This window comes from Cygnus atratus, chromosome 3 (assembly GCF_013377495.2).
Source record: "Cygnus atratus isolate AKBS03 ecotype Queensland, Australia chromosome 3, CAtr_DNAZoo_HiC_assembly, whole genome shotgun sequence".
Taxonomy (NCBI): domain Eukaryota; kingdom Metazoa; phylum Chordata; class Aves; order Anseriformes; family Anatidae; genus Cygnus; species Cygnus atratus.
Window position 1 is genome coordinate 55,971,485 of NC_066364.1, and position 21,624 is coordinate 55,993,108.

Consider the following 21,624-nt stretch of genomic DNA (forward strand, 5'->3'; position numbering starts at 1 on the left):
AGCCTGTTTTTTGTCACATCCTCTCTGAGGCTCTGCCATTGACCAGACTCCTTCCTCACCTGGGAATCTGAGATGCATTTTGGTTACTCTAATTTCTGGACCTCAGCATCATTTATCCTGCTGTTTTCTTCTGGGTGCTGCTACAAGCTGGGCTCATCTTGAATTCAGTACCTGTGTCCCCATTTGTTCCTAATTACGGGGAGTAATGGTCTGTAATCCCTTACCTCTATAAGGGTGGTGGCACCAGGTGTTGCCTATTAGGTTTCACAACCCAGTGTACCTTCCCAGTCCTATGTTATATCTCAGAAAGGATGATCAAGAATCATCCACAGATCAGCAGTGATAGACACAGAAGAAGAAGAACCTGTGGGACTTTATTATCCAGCAGGTATGGATGATAAGGATCACTTGTCCAACAAGAAATATGGTAAGGAGAGAAGAATCTGGAGGAAAAGACTCTGAGGCAATTATCAGAAAATAATTTTGACTATTGTAAAAGTAGGAAATAGCAAGGAAATACTGACAGTGGTGTAGAATAGGAGATAAGAAACTCTGCAGAAATTTGTGTAGGGCTTTCCCTTTGATAATGCTCTGGACATCACTGGGCTCTGAAATGCTACAAAATTCCAGTCTAAAAACCTGAAGTTTCAGTTTTACCTGGCAAATGGGTGAGCTAAGAGCACTTGCTGCCTGTTGAGCAGAAAGGCAGTTCATTGTGCTGAGAGACCCAGACTTTGCATCCAAGTCTTTATGCCATTGCAGAGCACCCTTGTGCTGGGAGGGAGGCTGCAGCCACAGTCGCTGGCAGATGCGCTCCTTCCTCCTGCTTCATCCATGCTTCGTGAGTCTAAATCGCTGTGAACTCGACACAAAGAGCAGTAACGTTTAATTATCATTGTAAACAAACTTTATTGAGACTGTATTCAAGCAAATTTCCTCCTGTGTGCTGTATTGTGTAACAGGCACTAGGCCATGCTCAAAGCATAAAAAGACTACAGCACTAACATGTCTGGAAGCATCTTCACCAGTGAGGTGGGTAGCAGGATACTGGCAAAGCTGCAGGGGCAAGGGTGCACACATATGTTCTTTTATATATATTTTTTTCCATGTGTCATTTCCAAGGCTATTAAAAACAAGCTTAATTTTACTCCCCTCTATTTTTTTCTGAATTTGGCCAGCTTTTAGCTAGCAGCGTTTGTGCACAGCTCTCTCTCTTGCATCAGACACTTGCACACCAACAGTGCCTACAGTGACTTAATTCACTCCCAGTCAGGAGCATGGTGGAGTGCTTTGCTGTAGCAGTGAATTTGATCGCTGCACCTCTGAGGCCAGGGGGGCCATGTCTTTGGCCTCCTGAACCCGTGTGCATCAGTTTAACACCTCACACACCACATGTAACACATGTACACCATGTGTTCTCTCTCTGTGCTGGACTGCACTGTGTTCAGTCATGATGTGCATGTGCAAGAAGTACCCATGTGTACATGCACATATGCTTCCCTGGTCACTCAGTCTTTTTAAATGGTGCCATCTTTATTACATATAATTGTAAATTTTTAATATTATGTTGGTGCTTTAGATTCATAAGTATATTTAAGGACTAGCACGATGCAAACCACTGTGTAAACACAAATATCAGCCCTGTTTCTTGGGGCTTGCAATCTACGTATCAGACAACAGGCAGCTGGTGGGTACAGGCAGAAAGGGAGCACAAAGAAACAATGAGCAAATATTAATCCCTCTGTTAGACAGGAATATCAGTACACTGCCACTAATGAAAGAACTGCTTGTTAAGAACTTCTCAGAAGGAGAGAAAGTATTTGGAAATTTTACAAGTACGTGGGTCAAGCTGGCAGCACAGGGACAGAATTTAGCTTTCTAAAATGGAAGAAGGATATACTGACATGCAGTCTCTACAAAAGGCTTTAAATGTAAAAAGATTTAGCTTCTGCTTGATGTGGTGTGGAAGATGTAATCAGTAGCAGGATGCAGAGAAGAGTAATTTAGCCAAAGCAATGAACCCTGCAGCTTTTGCCTCCTTAATTCCACATTTGGTGAGTTCAGAAAAGGAACAATTGTGATGTTTGACAGCGAGAGCCCTGGGTAAATGTTATAGCTGTGTCAACAGATAGTAGAGTCTTCCTCTTCAATATGGAAAATAATCTTCAGAAATTAAATCATACATAGTCCAAACCAAAGCTGACATCTAGTTTATAACCCTGAGTGAGAGTCAGACCTGTGCCATTGTTCTCTGTGCAGGTTAGAAGGTTAGGGGGGAACGACCAAGAGTTTTTGTATTAGCCATGCCGAACTGGAAGTGATGTTTAACTACTCATGGGTAAATATCACAGAGGGAAGATGATATTTTGGTTTGTAATAGGAGGGAAGTGAGCATGTGCCCAGTACTCTGTGACACAAAGGTTTCAAGAGGAGAGCAGTGGCTGTGCAAAAGGCAGCTGGATGACCATGGGAAAGCACTTTGTGCGCTGGGCTACCAGAATCCAAATTTGGATGGGAAGGGGCAATCTGACTGTGGTTTCAGCTGCTTGAATACAAGACGGGATAAACCTTCCATAGAAATGGGGGAAAGTAGATACAGAAAGAGTTTGAAACAAAAGAAATAAAGAAAATGGGACAAGCAGGGCTACAGTGAAGCTGCATTTTGTGAAAGAATTTTGTATGTATTTCTATTGGAAGGGGGCACAATAAAAGAGATCAAGAGAAAGAGACTGCATTCATGTAAGACCAAGGCTGAAGACAGAGTTACTGAAAAAAGTTCAAGTTTTACGGGACAAAATTCCTGTGACTGCAGTAAGAGGAAAGGAAAGGAAATGAACTCTAAACAGGGGGAGTGGAAAAGGCGTGCAAACTGAGAGAAGGAGGTCTTTATCAATTTGTTCATACAAGAAATGGGAGAGACTGTGTCCAGAGAAACAAGTGGAGATGAGAGGTCAGAAGCAGATTAGGAGATACAGTGTCTGATATGGGACTAATAAATCTGGAGGATTTATTAGTCAAGCTGTTTAGCCAGGGACTGAATAAAGTCACTGACTTTGTCAGTGGACAACGCAGAAGAGGAGAGGAGGAATTGGTGATAGAAGAAGCCATCCTGGTTCCAGAATTACCACCGAAGACATCTTCACATTTAAAGAGAGAGATGCAGGCAGGGAGCAGATGTCATGAGGAAGCCAGGACCAAGTGCTGGCAGAACCCTTGCCACCATGCAAGGGAGGGCCTTGTGCACCAAGGCTAGGAAGAGATGATCAGCAAGACAGTGACAACAAGGGAACAAAGAAAGAAGAGGGTCAGAAAGCAAGCCAGAAGTCACCCATACCAGGGATTGGTTAGCCAGATACATGGCTTTTTCCCAACTTTTCCATTTCCTTTTCTTCACAGATAAAGCCACTTGTCCCCTTCCTCTCTTCTAAATCCTATATCCTTTAATAACTAGCCTGCACTGATTCTTGCTTTCCTATTAAAATGCAAGGAAAGCTGTAACATCAGTAACATTTCTACACACATATGTCCTAAGCTCATATAAATTATCATTGCTTCAATGAAGCCACTGAAGCCATAAAAATATATAGTAGCTGAAGACCTGATTCTTTTTGCTTCTGTATTTATATCTCATAGAGGAAATTTTCTAAAAGGAGAATAGTATCCAGTCTTGTTTCTTTTTTTGTTTTGTTTTGTTTTTTTTTTACTTCTGTTTCTTTCCTTATGCTTTTATTTCACGCAGTTTCCTTTCTTTTCATCCCTCTGTTGATTTCATCAATTTCAGTGTTTTTCACTGATAGCTTTTCAGAGTTTCTTTTCCCATATCCACACACATGCTAAAGAGGTCTTTTCTGCGCACATATATCCTAATTTACCAACCCCTTTACACACCGCAATCTTCCAGAAATCAAAAATGAGAAAACCATTTATGTTTCCCATCTTGTTCTGATATGCACCAAAGACAGTGGAGACTGGGACTGTGAACAGAGGCTAAAACTTCACAATCCTGAGGGTGCTTAGTAATAGAAAATATGTCCCTATTTTGAACCATACGTACTGTTTGTGTTACAGTTATAACCACGATAATATGCCTTACAAGCCCCTTAACACCACCAAAGGAAGAAAACAGACTGAATTTCTTATAACATTTTTCACAAACAAATAGTACTGTTATTATCCTATTTAAGTCCAGCTAGGAAAATAAGCATCTCAGCACCCAGTTGTTCAAATGAATGGGATTCTGTGTTTGTGTGTATATGTACATGTGATTTTACTGGAGAAAGACACGATAAAAAAGCCACTTCTGATAACAGTGACAGGTAAGATGAATGTAGAATATGATAGTCAAAAAATGTGTTTGATGGATAAGGTTAACGATGGAAGCCTCTGTAGTGATTCAGCTAATGAGCCTTGCTTTATTCATCTCATGTTACTGCTGCCAGGAACGTATCAGTTGTACGACACTTCTAGTGACCTTTCAGGCACAGCTAGGATAAAATGCCTGCAGAAAGGGCAGCATTTTGTATGTTTTAAGAAACTAGCTCAGAATCCACAGGGAGCTTTTAGCACAGTCTGGGCACCTCAGGCTTTGTAGCATTAACTGAGAAACTGCCACCATGAAGAAAACTTGCTATAAAGAAATTGCCAAAACTCTCTTGCATTGGAATTCACATCCTGTTACTTACCTTTACCTACCTTGCAAAGTTTGTTGCATGTAAGAAGCCATTGCATGTTTCTAGCAAGGTCTGGATAATATCTTCTGCCCTACCATCATTTGATTACACAAGTGGGAACTTCCACTGTCAGGTTAACACAGGAAAGTCTCTGCAAGCTTGTCTTGTTTGTCACTCAACAGTCTGGTGTGTTAACACTTTGTGTTTACTTGTACAACAGGGCAAAGACGAATGCATGCAAGATGTTCAGTGTGAATCTTTCTCTCATGCCCACAGAAACTTGTTTTGCTTAGAGAAATTTTTTCTTAAAACATTGGTTTAGTTTTCTGAAAACAACCCTAGCAGAACACTTAAGACCTTTTACCCTATGACTGCAAAACAGAGTATCTATGCTTGCAGCCTTCTAATAATGATTTACTGATTTACTGGTTGCTTGAAGGGTCTTGGGAAGTACACAAGAAATACAAAGCAGGACAAATGTATATAAGCAACATCAGTAAAGTGACAGGGATTGACACCAGTGAGATAATCTTTCCAACACACGCATTTTCTGACTTGTCAGAGGTCAAGAGTGAGAAAAATAGGAAAACTAGGGGAAAAAAATAGCTACAGCAATGATGTGCCCATTCCTTTTGCTGCAGCCATTGTATTTGAGATTTTTTGTACTTCATCCCAGCTTAGCATTTCACTCAACAACATTCATATTATCAATTCTTCATTCTCTGCCTATAGACTTTGTGTACTTCCAAAGATATGATAAAATTGTAATAAAGGTGGGGTTTTTTATTTTTTTTTTCTGATTGTTATGGGCAGTGAATAAATAGGAAGCTACAAATTGTATTTATCTTGATTTTTAGCAAGATTTTAACCTTTTGAGATGTTTACTCTGTCTGGCAAGCAAGCGAGAGAAGCACTGTTCAGATGCAGTCATTATAAATTGGGTGCAGAATTGTTTAAAACTGTTCAAAATTTAGTTATCAGCCAGCTCGGATGACATTTCAGGTGGGATCCCAATGGGACTTTCGCTAGTGAAAAATTATCTACATTATTTGTGTTAACAGCAAGGGTGTTACATTTTGTTACAGCAAGGGGAAAACATTTATAAAAAAAAATTCAGATGAAACCAGACTGGGAGGGCTTTGAGCACTTGTGCAGGTAAGATTAGAACCCAGAATGATCTCAAGAAGTGGCCTGAAATCAATTGTTCCTGTTAGTCCTGATTTGCGGACCATGGTGTAAGAAAAATATAAATAGACTGAAGAAGGATCAAGAAAGCAAATCTAGAGGCTTGGAAAACATGGGTCACAATTAAAAATAGAAAAGGGAAAAAAAAAAGTTGTGCTTAAACCTGGAAAAGATGGATGGCATGAAAATACTTTTTGAAAATATTAAAAAATAGTTATAAAAGAAAAAATGGCTCATTTGTCATCATATCCATTGGAAGAAAAGGTCAAAAAGTAGAAAAGGAGTTAATTTGCAGGAAATTACATTTGAATTAGACATTAGGAATTTAGGCACATGGAAAGGCAACACAAAGAGACTATAGAACCTTCTTCATTACTGATGTCAAGGATTAATTTAGTAAAACATCATTCTGCTACAGGGGTATACTTAATCCTGCCACAGAGCACAGGATCAGCTGAATGACTTCTGCAGGGGTCATTCTGGCCAGGGTGAAAGTAGATAACAGGTTAAACATGCCTATGGTTGCAATGGAAGCATACAGTGGTGCTCCAGCCTTGTATTTTGGTGGCTTTTTGTTTGTGAGCAAATGGTGAGCTAAGGGTAGGACTGCAAGAACTTGATTTCATAACATCTGGACATCATGCGAAGGCATTATTAAATGTGGCAGATATTGAGGGGTAGCTTAGTACAAAATAGTCTCATAAATGCAAATTTTAAGGGTACCAACCACTGTGAAAGTTCTCAAACCAAGGGTTATAAATCTACTTTTTGTGACTTTTATGTGAATGTTACTATGCTTATATCCACAAGAAGCTATCTTCTATCAAAGATTTCTTTTTTCTTTTCTTGTTTGTTTTAATGTACAGAGAGCCAGTCTGTCAGTACCAGCGCCCAGACTTGTGAAGAGTGTACTTCTATATCTGAACTCTTTGGTCCTTTTCTTTCAAAGCAAAGTCAGATTCACATCTGATATGTGAGAGACAATATTTCAGGGATGAGAGTTGCTGATAAATAACCCCCAAAAGCCAATAGTCAGGTCTCCTGATGCAAAGGAAGCAAAGGGTGTGCTTTTACTTGTGTAAAGAGTGTTATATCAGAGAAACAGGGGTCTCGGAGTCAGATGAGATTGAATTGCCCTGGAAATTGTTTAAAATAAACATGAGAAGACCATTGGGAACTGCTGGTGTTGAGAATTAATAAATAACACCCACCCTGCAACCTTCCTACAGACCTCCAGTGCCTTGAGAGAAATGCTGCTTTCCTTAGATCTTTGCAGTCTCATCTCTGAAGCTCAGATAAATTGTTCCAACCTTCTGTGCATTGCAACCCAAATGTCAAAGCATGGAATCAGAGAAACTTCTGTCTCCCAAACAGTCAGATCAATGTGCTTCCTCCTCTACATTGCTGGACCACAGTATGTCAGCAAGCCAGATACAGTAATGACAGTCAGTATTCACACCAATAAATGAATGGTTTGCAGCATTTGTAATATCTAAACCGCATGTTGTTTTGTACTCATCAGGAGGTCTACATGAAAAAGAGTGATATGTGGCTCTTTCTGATAGACAGATAGCTTTTATAAATCACTTATAGTCTTTCTATGATTTTAAATTTATTTTCATTTAAAAGTTAAAAAAGGGACTTTGCCTTTCTCCATTTTTTTTACCCTTTGTATGTATCTCCACAATTGGCTGGTCTGGTTTTAATAGATTATTAGGGGGTCCATCAAAAATAATCTTTGCTGGGTGTCTCTTTAATGATAATGCCTATCACTCACTTCTGAAAAGATATTTCTAATGAAAGCAATTTGCCCATTTTTCAGTTGATTTCATAGGTGGATTTGACTCTTACGGCTATCAAGGCCCACAGAAGACATCTCATCTACAGTTACAGCCCATGTATATGTAAGTATTTAACTTCTGAGATATTCTGCAGAGTGGCAGGCTGATATTAAAGGATCATTAAGCTGAAAGATGACGTGACTTAAAAATTCAGAATAGGCAGAAGCCTTTTTTGATAGACTGAATTCAGGTTACACTTAATCACCAATACTGCTCTTCTGTTGCATGATAATGATTTCTTACAGTGGGATACAATGTGTCACAGTTGTTTAAATAACTCTTAGCTCTCACCTGATTTTACCCCGTTTTCATTCAAGCAGATTCCACTCCAAGGTAATGAGAATTTCTTTTAGTAAGAACTAGTCAAAGCTGACAAAACTCAGATGCCGAAAAGTGTTTTTTATTAAGATTTATCAATAATTAAGCAACTTGCTAATTTACTGGATGTATTTAGCATTCGTGTTTACTTGGACAGGTATCTGTTCACTGAAGCACCTCTGTACCTCATTTCTAGTCTCCATAAAGGAAAGGGAAGGAAAGGAAATTAACAACATACTGTTTTCAAAACCAGTTTAAATATTGTTTTTAAAACCAGTTTGAATAGAAGAGAGTATATTATCTGTCCAGTGAGAGTGACAGTTCCATCCACTGCCTAGAAGTGCAGTCAGACACATAATAAATCTCAGCACATAGACACAACTGGAGTACATTCACACTGGAGCACATTCACACTGGAGCTCACACCCAGCCATAGACTGGTCCAGAAATAATCGCTTCCAAATATTTCTTGTGTTGCTGCCGGCTGCAATGCAGAACAGCCCTGACTGCCTAGATAAATCATACCTCACAGCCTTTTGAATTATCTTTTACTTACCCTCAGTGGCTGACATAACAAAAGTACAGCAAGTAGCAGCTCACAAGGCCACGGCATTTAGTTTTTTCCTTTGTTACTCTTCTAACCATTTATTTTGAGGAAAAGTACTAAATACAGGCAAAAAATATCTGTCCCAACACATGCTCTATACACCCTTGAATGTAATTTCATTTATGCTGCTTAGTGGAAGTAAGTCTGCTAATGGATTGGTAGCTTTCTGCATGAAACTGCCATTTATTCCTCTATCAGCAGTACAATCAATTCTGTGGTAGTGCTTAGGATTGGGCCCTTTGGGAGCTTTGCTAGGAGCTTTTTAATAATCTCAAATTACAATAGTGCATGTCTCCAGTGCCATCTTAACTTCAGCTTCCCATCTGTCTGTGCTCAAGTAAAGATTTTTCACCTGCACTTTTGGCACAGTACTGTGCATTTAGAAAATGTTATTTCCTTCCTAGTATTATGTGTAGCTCGTAGGTACTTAGAACAATTCTAATCCTATTTCTTCCTCGGTATACCATACCTTGTCATCAACATATGGAGCCCTCTAGCTGAGGTATTATCCCATTCTCTTTATGATCTCAATGTTTATTCCAGAACAGCAGATTACATTTACTAAGCACCTTCATACTGATAGGAAAGAAAACTAGACCTGTGGAAAGAAGAAGGCAATATTTTTAAGCTTGTAGCTGAGACGAAGAGACATATGATGAATCCATGTAAACCATGTTCTGCTTTATTTCAGTGCTGCTTTCTCACTGATATATAGGTGATTTTGCTGTCTTTACTGAGAGACAGAAATCAGTATGTAAGTTGACATTTGTCCAATCAACCCACAAAAGTATTGCCGTGTCCCAGCAGCAAAGACACTGCATGTTTCCCTCTGACTATATAGTATTTGACAAGGTTTTCTAGAATCACTATAGCTTGTCTTTATGAGTCTTTTACAGCATTTAGTACTACCTTTCTGTTATTTACATCTGAGGCACACTAGGAACACATGCATATGTATTTGCACTGTAGTTGCTCCATAAATGTAGGCAGGCCATTAGTCAGTGGAACGACAAATTCGAATGTCAAATTAATCAAGCCGTTGTTTGATCTGCTTGTAGCACTATTTACAGCAATAAAACATATTGGAAATCAAAACACATTGATATGATAACAGCAGGCTATGGTAGATGTTGTAAAGCATTATTTGTCGGGTGGAAAGATTTGGTTCCTTAGGGATCACATCCACCAAAGAACATTAGCCTTAGCCTCCGTAGTATTCAAGGAGAAGAAAAAAAAATTAAGGACTTTACATTACTCTCTGGCCAGTGTCACCTGGACTTTACAGTGTTCAGCATCCCTTGGGGATGAGTAAAATATAAGAATCGTTTGACATAGAAAGGCAGAGGATGGAATGGGAAAGACTTTCTGTTTTATGGAGTCCATTGCCATACTCTCAAGAGGTCTGGGATATACTCACATCCATCCAGGATACAACTGTATCCCTACGTATCCATATAGCTATATCCATATAACTATTTCCATGAATTTATCAACTGCTACAAAAGAGCTTTGAATCCAAAGGCAGTGGAGGATATATTGAACATCATCCCATCTGATTTCTGCAAAAGATCAAGAAAAAGTTGTAAAGACAACTTGTGGCCACCTTTGTGTGCTCTATTATTCAGTCTCACAGTGAGTGAAACTCATGTGAAGCTCTGGGTTTATAGGAGAAATAGGAGATAGTTAGTAGCCAGCTGTTATAAAATAAGCTACTGTCAAAAGCACAATAACACTTTTTTCTTTTATCTATGGTATAGACCAGCATGTTAGGAATGCTACAAAAGTGAAGGAGAACAAATGACCTCAGCTTTGAAGAACTTGCCAAAACAGTATCAGCTTGTAATGGTTATACAGATTCTGACAAAATGCAAATTTCAACATGTATTTCACTAATAGATGTAGAGGACAACTCCCCATTATTCACTATATCATTTCATATGCAGAAACAATACAAAGACAGAGTTGTGTCAGTCATCATCCTCATACTGCTTGCAGACATGAATTGATTTAGCAGATTACAATGACAGAATCCCATCAAGACAAACTTTTATTTCAGTTCAAGCCAGACAGATTTACATCTGAGCGATTTAAATCAATTTGAACTGTTTTATATATGCACAGTTTAATTATTATCCTGAAGGAATGCTGCGTTTAGTAATTGCTAACTATTAAGACGTACTGTTTTGCAACCTGAGCATTTTCCTGTTGTGATAAAGTTAGTACTTCATGTTGTTAATTTGGAGGTTATACTGAACCTACACAAACCTACACAAACTTACTTGTATAATCAAATAATTATAACGATTTATTCAGACTCTCCATTTTTACACTTTTATTGTGCCAGGACTTCTTTAACCAAAGAATTATTACTTTTTATTTGTGATATCTATCAAGCTCTACTTTTAAGAACATTCAAACTCAATTTAAATGCACACAGTATATTCATATGGAGTTTCATCAGTTATGCAAAACTACCATAAATGAACAAGATAGGGAAAAAAATCTTGACTTATGAAAAAGGAAGCATTATCTGTAGATAGTGAATTAAGGTAGCTATCTCTGGCTACTCTTTCCATAAACAGTCTAATGTTATTAGATTCAGACTCCCTTTGTTTCTTTCCTCTATAGTTTAGGCTTTGTCTTCCAATCACAACTCTCCTTATCAACTCTCCCAATTTCAAATTTAATTTAAACCAGCTTATTTTTTAACAGAAAAATATATTCAACTTAAAATTATGTTTTAAATAGAAAACTAGTGTTTAGGAGAAGGATTCTTATCGTGACTTATTGGCTTTTTTTTTATTATTTAAGTGCCAACAGTGTACTTTATGCTGTACAAGCCAAGAAGCCTATCCAGTCCCTTCAAAATGAATATGCATTTTAACGGGAGAGAAAAGCTGCTCATATACCTCCTCGCAGTGTGGCCTCAGCTGATGTCCTAAAAAGCAGCTTCCCAGCATTCTGTGCTGGAGATGCCAGTGCTCATCTCCAGACAATAGGACAAGAACACAATAAGATGATGGAAATCAATTGTCAAGAGAGAATTCATCTCTTGGAAAGTGACCAAGGAAGGTGACTAAACACTCGATGGCACTGATTTTGCACACATAAAAAAATATGGTTATGGTTGTGGAACACTACTGCACTGCATGACCACAGTACAGAGGACAGGGAGGAGAGAGATTTTTCTCTTCTTTTTTTTTTGTTTGTTTGTTTGTTTCACAGTAAGTTTGTTCACTCAAGAAAAAAGAAGCAAAAAAAAAAAAAAAGGCATGCATGTCTGATGCTGTGTCTGATGCTGATGCCTAATGCACTGGAGAAATTGCTCAAAAGCAGTTTAGTCCTGAAGTGAAGCTTGCACTCTCTTGTGTGCTGTGAAGTCTGAGAATCCTTTCCTTTTATATGTATATATACATATAAATATATACACATATAAATATACAAGCATACTATATATACATAGAAACACATAGTTATGTGCATACATACCCCTACATATATGCATGTAAATATATATATATATATATATATGCCTACCTATGTATATTCTGCTACTTGAAGCTTACTTATGACAGTTTCTATGGGATTCAACATTTCTCCAGATGTGGAAAGGCTTTTGAGTCAACAGCTTGGGAACTGAGTTGTGGGGGTGCTAATACGTTTGCCTTAGTATTTGTTCCCATCTTTTCTTTCTGTTGTGTTTACATATGCATTATGTTTGTGATGGCCTCCTAGCCTAAAGCTGTAGGTATTTGTCCAGATATTTTTGCATAAATTTAACTGAACATACCAACTTAATCATTCATGTTATATTAAAATAATATATATTTTAAAAAAAAAAAGGAGAGAGAAAAGAAACATAAGCAAAACACAATACCCAGTACCTAGAAACTACGACAATTACCAAGACAGTCAGCAAGTTCATGCAGTGCAAATCTGCTGTGTTACTGTCTCCTTGAGCTGTACTCCATGAATTCAGACTCATGTTGGTGGAATCCAGATATCATGGGCAACATTTTATTTGAATAAAGCACCAGTTAAGTCATGACTAGTAACCAACAGGATCTTGTCTGCATTACGCTATGAAAGATGGAGTTACAAAACTTGGGTTAAAGCACAATAGTCTTTAGATTGACAGGGGTTAGATGACTGTAAATAAATATTAATCCTGCTTGCAGTATGGTTTGGAATGGTTTGGAAAACCTGTGCTGACTTTTCTGATGATGTTCCAAAGGGAGAGAAGTGATCATCTGAGCAAATGCCTTTTCTTTCCTGTCCTCTTTAACCCATGCACTACTGAGCTGTTACTGGTCGGTGGCTTACTCTTGTTTGCAAAAGGGCACCAGAGCAGTAGGGCAGTGATCAGGTATGTTTCTGGTGGATTATATGCATCTTACTTTTCCTTTCTTTCTTCTAGGTCAAAGTAACATAGAGACTACTCAAGGTGGGCTGGAGAACCTGTCAAAGAAACTGTTTTGGGATTGCCCCTTGGTTCTTCAAAGAGCAAAAAAAAAATCCATTTTTTGTGCTAAAAAATAATTAAAAAAAAAAAAAAAGGCTGATTGAACAATGAGACAAAACACAACAGACGCATTCAGCCCTCTTTCTAACAGGTACTAAGGAGATGCCCCAGACCCTTACTTTGGACCTCCTGCCTCCCAGCACCAGAGGGCCAGAGCAGATGTACTACCCTCTGGCTTCTCTGTACCCCAGCAATCATCAGAGGGGCCCATCTGGATTAAGACATGAACCCAGCCAATTTGGTGCTTTTGGAGCCCCCTCCACACTCCTGGCTACATCAAGTCTTCGTAGTCAACATAAAACTAAAAATACCAGAATGACCTTGAAACAGAAGTCAATAGACAGCACGTTGTTTGCCCTGAAGGCTGTACAGTTCATACTTGCCTTAACCCAACTGCATTGCACATCAGAGACACTCAGTGCAAGCTTTCTGAAGTAATGTCCTTTAGGCTCAACACGCTGCTGTTAATTCTGAACAATTTCTAAGTCAGTGGTTTTCTTTGTTTCGTTTTGTTTTGTTTTCATGTCAGGGAATAAGGCTCTGTTGCTCCATGGCTCCAGAGTGACCAAGTAGAAAACTGCCAGCTATCAGAAAAGTGCTTTACTTTTGAGGCTCCACAATGATCAAGAAACACACAATTTATAATGGTTAAAAGAAAAAGAAAAAAAAAAAAAGGAAAAAAAAAAAAGAAAGAAATGAGATCTTTTGGGGGGTCAGGGTGGGGAAAGGGGTAACATAAACTAATAATTGAACCTACTGGAAATAAGCAGCAGAAACAGTGCTTCTTAATCCCGCTGTTTTTATTTATTGCACTGTAGGTGCTTTTATAGCTCTCTCTAAATGTCTTTTACTAACTACAGAGACATCTGCAGATTTCTATCAACAAAGGCCAACTGAATATGTACTAGCTATGTTTACTCTTTTGTATCTAATTTCAACTGAAATTTCTCTGTGAGCTTTTTTTTCTAATTGTACCATAAGGGAACTATATATATATATTTTGTTTTGGCTGGGAAGGGTAGGGAGGGACTAGCTGAGTTGAAGAAACATTGCAGACCTTTTTGTGGTATATTTGGGGGATCTGTTGTGTGTTAGAACATGTATTTTATCTTCCTGTATTATTGTGGCTGAAAAAAAAAACTGTGCTGTTACGTAGTTGGCAACAAGATGCCTTTGGGAATTTTGCTAGTAGGACAATGTGTATATGAAATACTCTGAACTCCTAGGAACATATGTTTTGTTCTAACTCTGATCTGTATTTTCAAGCACTTAGGTGGCTTTCATTAGAAGAAAACAGTATTTTGCTCAGGCTTTTCAGGAACTTGGATTGTCATTGTTTCTTTGCTCAGACCCTGCACAGGCAAATGCACGCACCTACCAGACCTGAGGTGACCATGTAGCTGTTGAGGGCAAGGGGAAAAGGTCAACACTTGGAAAGGCTCAAGCTGTCCCCAAGTGAATCCCTTTTCCTTATTCATCAAACCCTCATATCCGCGTGGCTTCTGAGCTCCCACAGCCCATGCGCTAACTCCACTCATCCATCCCTATACAAACCCATGCCCTTTGCTGTGTCTGCATGGATGTAAAGTGTCACAAACCAACACTCTGGACAATGACAGAGGAACAGGCATTCAGCAGTGAAGATAAGATATGGGACATGTTCAAGAATTATGCTTACATTTATTCAGTGAGATTTTATATATATATATGTGTGTGTGTGTGTATGTGTATGCTTATGTAATACACAGGAATAACTATTGTCAGGAGCTGCATAATCCAGGGAGTGTCTGGTGCACGGGTCCAAGGACTCCAGCCCCAGATCCTGCTCATGATTTCCTGCATGAATTAGGCAAGTCACTTAGGCCTGATCCAGTAGAGTACTTGTTGGATCTCAAGTTTAAATTTTCAGATTTGGGCACCTGAAATTCTGAGCTCATTCTGGGTAGATCTGCTTTCACTTCCTGGAAAATCATGCAGCTTCCAAGTGCCAGGCTGAAATTTCCCATAACCTGACAAATTTTGAAAGTTTCTACTTTTATGTAATATTTAATAGAGCAGATGTATAGTATTAAACACAATGTAGAGATTTAAATGGAATGAGAATGTCACAGCAGGGTATTTTAGCTTTCCCTGTATGAAAGTTAGTCAAAATCATGTTTCTATAAATTTTTTTAACGTGAAAAGAAAACAGTTTAGGCACTTAAGCAATGTTCCAGTTTTCAGAAGATAATTTTTCATACCTTTCACTGATATCCCACAGAATGGCAACTACTGGTAGTTAGCAGTTTTAGAAGTCAGACAATTTAATGAAGCATCTACACATAGTTTTTAGGCCTAATTTTAATAAAAAAAAAAAAAAAAAAAGAAATGGCCTTAATTTCTCCATGTCTTAGTCTTCCCATCTTTAAAAAGGGAATAATATGTGCCTCATGGGGTTTGTGAGAGGTATGAATTGTTCGTGTTTGTAAAGTGCTTAGGAAATAGGAAGCACATTTAATAATTAAGTATTACAATGATAAACACATATTCATATATTACATATAGGGTAGATATACACACATTCATACACACAGCATACATATATATATACATGTCTATATGAAGTTGATATTCATAACCCTGCTTAAGTTGCAGTTAGAGCACCACCATTAAAAAGAAATTAGGACTATTGACTACTAAACTAAATGATTAGTGGACAGATCTCTTCTGGAAGCAGTTTAGAGCACAGTAATGTGAGAATATCTGGATGACATTTTTGATTTGTACAGCTGTATCCTCCTCAAAATCCAGTAAAGAATGTTATTTTTCTAGGCTGGGCTTTTGTTATAAACTTAAATATTCAGAAGGTAAGAGATACAATCCAAACGTGTCTTTTTTTCTTTTCTTTTTGGCATTTGTTAATTCTGAATGTATTTTTAACAAAAGTGATTTTTTTGACTTACTAGTGTAATTTGCATTTTAAAAAAAATAAATGGAAATAATATAGGTTTCCAAGCTATTCATGGCCCCCTGCTGCTATTCATATCTTATAGGAAACTTAAGATTACTGTTCCCAGCTGAGCAACAATGTGGGATAAAGAATCCTGTTACATTTACATGATGACAATCCTGATCTGTGCAGTGCATGGATGTGACAGCACTGAATAGAAAGTGCCAGGTCATGACACCATTTTAACTCAGTCATAGGTAGCATGCATTTTCATTATCACTGACACTAAAAGGTTTCTTTACAAGGCTAACTGCAATAGACTCTTTCCTTAGAAAGCATCTTTTTTGCCCACTCATCAGGATTTTTAAACTTATGATAGGTTTACACTTGCCAACAGTGTTAAATACAGCAAAAGTAATCCTTGTTAACAGGGAGCTGTGTAACATGGATATTTCCACTGCATTCATTTTCTTTTATATGCTGTTCATTGTACCTACACCAAAAGGATGAAATCCTGTTTTAAGTGACATCTTTACAGAGCTCATGTATATTGACAGCTTGCCTGAGGTCATTTAGTAAAAGTGAAGCGGGACAGTACTTATTTTGAGATACGTGGTTGTGCTCTCTTCAGACTATTCCTTAGTAAGAGAGTTCAGTAATTATTGCCTTTAGGATTTTTTATGCTATAATTATAGTGCAAGTAATATTTTTCAGTCAGGTAAGGAGAAAAGGTTTGGGCTTCACTTGCTTAATTTAAGTACTGGCTGCAATACTTGGATGTTGTACAGCATTTTAAAAAAGGATGGTGCAAAATGTATTGATTCATGGATGTCTCAAGAAAGGAGTGGTTGTTAACTCAGTCTCTGAAGGTTTTAATCATTTGCATTCTCACCCTCTATTTGAACACACTGATAGTAGGCAAAACAAAACTCCATACTGCATGAAGCCTTCCAGCTTATAATATTTTTATTTCCAGTTCTCTGTTTTCTTTTTAAATGCAATTACTCAGAGGACAACTCTGAGTAAATTCCATCCAAATCCAAATCTGAATTTCCATTCAAAGATGGAAAGTTCCATAAATAGACTGTGTATTTCTTTTTCTCTCCTTCTTCTCTTCTTTTTCTTTCTTTGTTCTGATGTGTTTCTTCAACTTAGCTGAGATAAAATTGATAAGCTTTCTCAGTTTGTATTCTAGCTAATCTAAAGTTTGTGTTCTAGCTAATCTAAATCTGGCTTCTTTACACTATGTGGATTGGAGACACACTAAAGTTGATCAAGATTTTATTTAAGAGCCAATACATAGAAGTATTGCAGGCAGTTTTGTGTCCACTGTTCCTTAGAGAAGGATGCAGATCAGATGTTTTTCTAAACAATCTGCTCCAAGCTATGTACAAGATTAAATGTAATTACCATGCATAAAAGAAAACACCCTTTAGACTGCAGTTATTCATTCTCGTATAGAAGTGTCACAACACAAAATAAGCGAAAGGTGTTTCCTTCATGTATTGGCTAATACACTTCATCCCCCATGGACCAGAGGAATCGGCTCTGTTTAGTCTTGTGTCCTGGCAAGTACCTCTGTTCAGACATTCACCAAGAGAAACAGTTGTAGCCAGTTGGCTTTGTGGCCTTTGCATAGCTGGTGGGAGAAAGATATTTTACCGAATGTGGAGCTTTAAGTAGTGTCATGCATGCATTCATTATGCAGTTTCCTCCACATGTACAGAAGAGGGCTCTTTTAAAATGTACTCATCCTTTATCTCTCAGAAACCAAGACAGCTAGTGTCTTTTAAAGCTACTTCCAACTCCTACTGACATAACTAAAGAGTTTTTTCCTCAGGTCTAATCAAAGCATATTTCTTTTTTTCTATGTTGAGTAGAATACTTAGCTCTCAGGACATATCTTAGATGGATAGGAACAACACTGCAAAAACTGAACATTCAAAAAATTGCTTGTGGCCTTATCTCATTCACAATTAAACCTCCTGGACAAAGGTCAGACTTCTACATTCACCAGCAGAAGAGGATTTTGCTACCAACTGTTACCTATCTACTTTCCTAGCTTTGCCTTCATCCTGCTGGCAAACAAGTCATATAAAAATAAATATGAAAAAGCATGCTTACATTCAACTTGTGGTCTTCAACAGTCTTCTGTCCTCCCATACATTTTCAAATCACCCTTATTTGATACCATTCTTTTCTTTCTCCCTCTCACCATCTTCTTGACCCTTTCTCACTTCCCTGCTCTGCCTGAATACATCCACAAATCCCCTACTTTAAGTATATACTGCTCTTTGTCACATTGATTGTTTCAAACTCCTCACATAACAACAACGATGACAATAATGGAGGATGGTGTCATTGTGAATATGTGCAAAATTGGAAGAACAGAAAGCAAAATGGTTACATACATCCCCCAAAGGCCCCAGATATAGTGAGACACGTAATACAGCTGTAAAGGTTGACAGTTACAGAAGCCATAAGATTCAGCTAGCCCTAGTAAGAATGATTTTCAAATGTGCAATAGCGTTTGCTAAAGCTATAGTTCAGTGAGTACAAAGAGAGTCATAAATATCTGGCATTACAAAAGACACAGGTGAACTAGGAACAAATTCATACAAAATGTTTTTATGAACACTGACTGAATCAGATTCACATTTCAGTCTCTGAATTTGTCTCAGATTTTTTTCCTTTTGCAAATATTTGGATGGTTGGTTTCTGTGGATGCAGGTGTTCAGAAAGAAACTCTTTGTTCCTAGGAGAACATACAAGTATGTGCAATTGCATTGATTTACGTGGGATTCTCAATGCATCTACGTGCATTTGTGCTACATGTTGGCTCATCTCTCTCGGTAATATAAATATATAAATATTATCTGAGTATATTTCATGGTGGAGACACCAAACCACATACACAGTCTCTCCCCTTTTCTATTTTTAGCTTTTTCTATCCTCCCTCTCAAGGGATTCAAAGCCCTGAGTGTTTATTTTTCAGATAGGCATTCTTTATATAAAAATTACAATTACTGATATTCACTGGATGTACAAGCATGGTGCAATGTATAAACACAGAAAATAAGGTAGTGCTTTCTGCAAAGAGCTTGTATATTATATAAAGTAAGTGAGACCATTTCAATTTAAAAGAAAGAAAGAAAGAAAGAAAGAAAGAAAGAGAAAGAAAGAAAGAAAAGTATGATCTCGATCTGACAGTCTCACTCTGTACAATTATAAGGTTATATGGCTAGTTTATGCATGTGCGTATAAAAGTAGAGTAAATGAATCAGCCAATTATATATCACTAGAGTAGCCAATTAATTTATGATAGCTCTGTATAGATGCATTATATCAAATCCTACATTTTAAAGGCATCTACAGCAGCAGCTACGGAAGAACAACATTGAAGGGACTGCAAATTGATGCCATCACAAAAGGTTGATGGATTGATTCAATTAATCAGTAAGTCATTTCTAAGAGTTCTGCAGGGATTTATTTACCAAACACTTACATTGTTTATTTTCCTCTCTGGAGGGTATGTGTACTGTCATTTTTCTTCATTATTCTTCTTGTTTCATTCATCAATTTCTGACAAATATTTTCATGCCAATATGTGGCATGTTATGCATGGAAATTGTCCACATTTACTGATTTGAAGCAATATACTCAGAGCTTTCAGCAGCCAAAAACTTTTGTTTATTTCCCTCAGGTCCTGAGAAACACTAACCATCTATAATTAATATAAAGATATGTTTTCCATTTAATCGTTGCTTTCAGTGTCTGCTCCACATGACATGAATGTAAGGTCTCGTCTAGCATGACATATGGGTACCTGATTGAACTGCAGACAGAAACTTACTATGAAAAATATATTGAACACTGTTGATGCTATATAAAATAATTGTTTCATTTTGGGTTTGATCTTATATTTTATAGTTCAAACCCAGGAAAGCAATGCAAGAATTGCACACAGAATGTCAGAATTTACATTATGTTTTTTATAGACTTTTTTTTTTATTATTTAAGTATTGTCATAGTATGTGCTTCGAAGGAAATATATGGAAATGGTCAAATGAGATCATTTTGCATATTACTAAATGGTAGATGCTGGGCAGATCAGAGGTCTGTGAAGGGTGAAGAATTGAAACACAAAGGACACCCCACGTTGAAAGTGTAGAGTTTCATTTGGAAGAATATTTGGAGGAATTTGGAACCTGATGTATCGATTTTAATTTTTCTTTTGTGATTGCTTTTCAACTATCAGGAATACTTAACCCTTAAATCAAAAATAATATTTCTCATGTACTCGTTGAATACATACATACAGCATGGGTGTGATATTCAAGTATCTTTAACATCTGCCAAAATCCAACACCACTTTTAAGAGGCTAGGAACAACTTCTCAAGAAAAGCCCCAGTGTCAAGAGTCATGGCAGTCAACACCATCTGAGGATCTTTCCCAACATATTTAGAAAACTCCCACTATCTATTAGACTGGCGGACATCAGAGGGATGGCGGCAATAAAAATGAAAGTGCCTTATCTGAAATTTATTGAAGATGTTAGCAGAGTGAAATCACAGTATAGGTCTGATTACAGCCTAAAAGTTTGTGGTCTAAAGGTAATGGTTGGGACTGCCATAAACAAGTTTAAGAAGTCAGGGAAAACCATGCCAATATGACCAAGTGAATGACCCCTATGCCACATAACCCTGGCTGACTTAAAGGAGTAATGGTACCTGTACAACATGAATGATGATGTTATGCAGCTCCTTCTGTCTGCAGAGAGGACCTGGGATTGAGAAAGGCAAAACATGGTCACATTGTAGGTCACGGTAACACACAGACAATGATCTCAGAGAGCCATATAATTTATGGCCAGTACCATTTGCATCTATGGCCATTTTCCTCTGCCCACCATTTTGTTCAGTTGGGATTTTTTCAAATGCTGCAAATAGTTGCTAGAACACTTGTTATTAGCTTTGATTTCTTTTTTTTTTCCCCTCAACAATCGAAAATTATTTCCTTCTTTCTATTGAGTTCGAAATTGCACCCATTAAAATAAACTGAGCTGTAGTCTTAGATACAAAATATTTAGCTCTATCCCCAGGTCTCTTTTATTACAGACAGATGGAGCCAGACTCTTCACAGTGGTGCCCAGTGTGAGGGCAAGAGACAACAGGCACAAACTGAAATATAGGAAATTTTGCATAAATGTGAGAAGAAGATGTTTTACTGTGTGGGTGACTGAGCCCTGGCACAGGTTGCCCAAAGATGTTGAGGAGTCTCCCTCCTTGAAGATATTCATATCCTGTCTGGACTTGATCCTGGGGAACCTGTTCCAGGGGTCCCTGCTTGAGCAGGGAGGTGGACCAGATGACCTCCAGAGGTCCCTTCCAGCCTCAGATATTCTCTTGTTCTGTGACTCACCTCTCATTTAAGCTATATTTGTTTCTCTCTGAAAATATTTCCATCATCACCAAAAAATGCAAAAATTTTGCTTGCTGTTCTGGGGGAAACAGAATTAACCTCTGTAGTGAACCCAGCTCCATTAAGATCA

The 21,624-nt window shown here is 37.8% G+C and overlaps 1 protein-coding gene across 3 annotated transcripts in view; it reads left to right on the top strand.

Annotated features, from left to right (window-relative positions):
- NKAIN2 (sodium/potassium transporting ATPase interacting 2) overlaps positions 1-13,816 on the top strand; it is a 585,167-nt gene extending 571,351 nt beyond the window's left edge. The window contains exons 6-7 of one of the 3 annotated variants that reach the window (XM_035538277.2): positions 7,678-7,759; positions 11,433-11,659. In XM_035538277.2, the coding sequence (XP_035394170.1) occupies positions 7,678-7,759; positions 11,433-11,505 (155 nt within the window). In that variant the 3' untranslated portion in view covers positions 11,506-11,659. Of the gene's footprint in view, positions 1-7,677; positions 7,760-11,432; positions 11,669-13,038 lie in introns of those variants that run through there. The other 2 variants (XM_035538276.2, XM_035538273.2) reach the window with 2 other exon arrangements.
- The last annotated feature ends 7,808 nt before the right edge of the window (positions 13,817-21,624 follow it).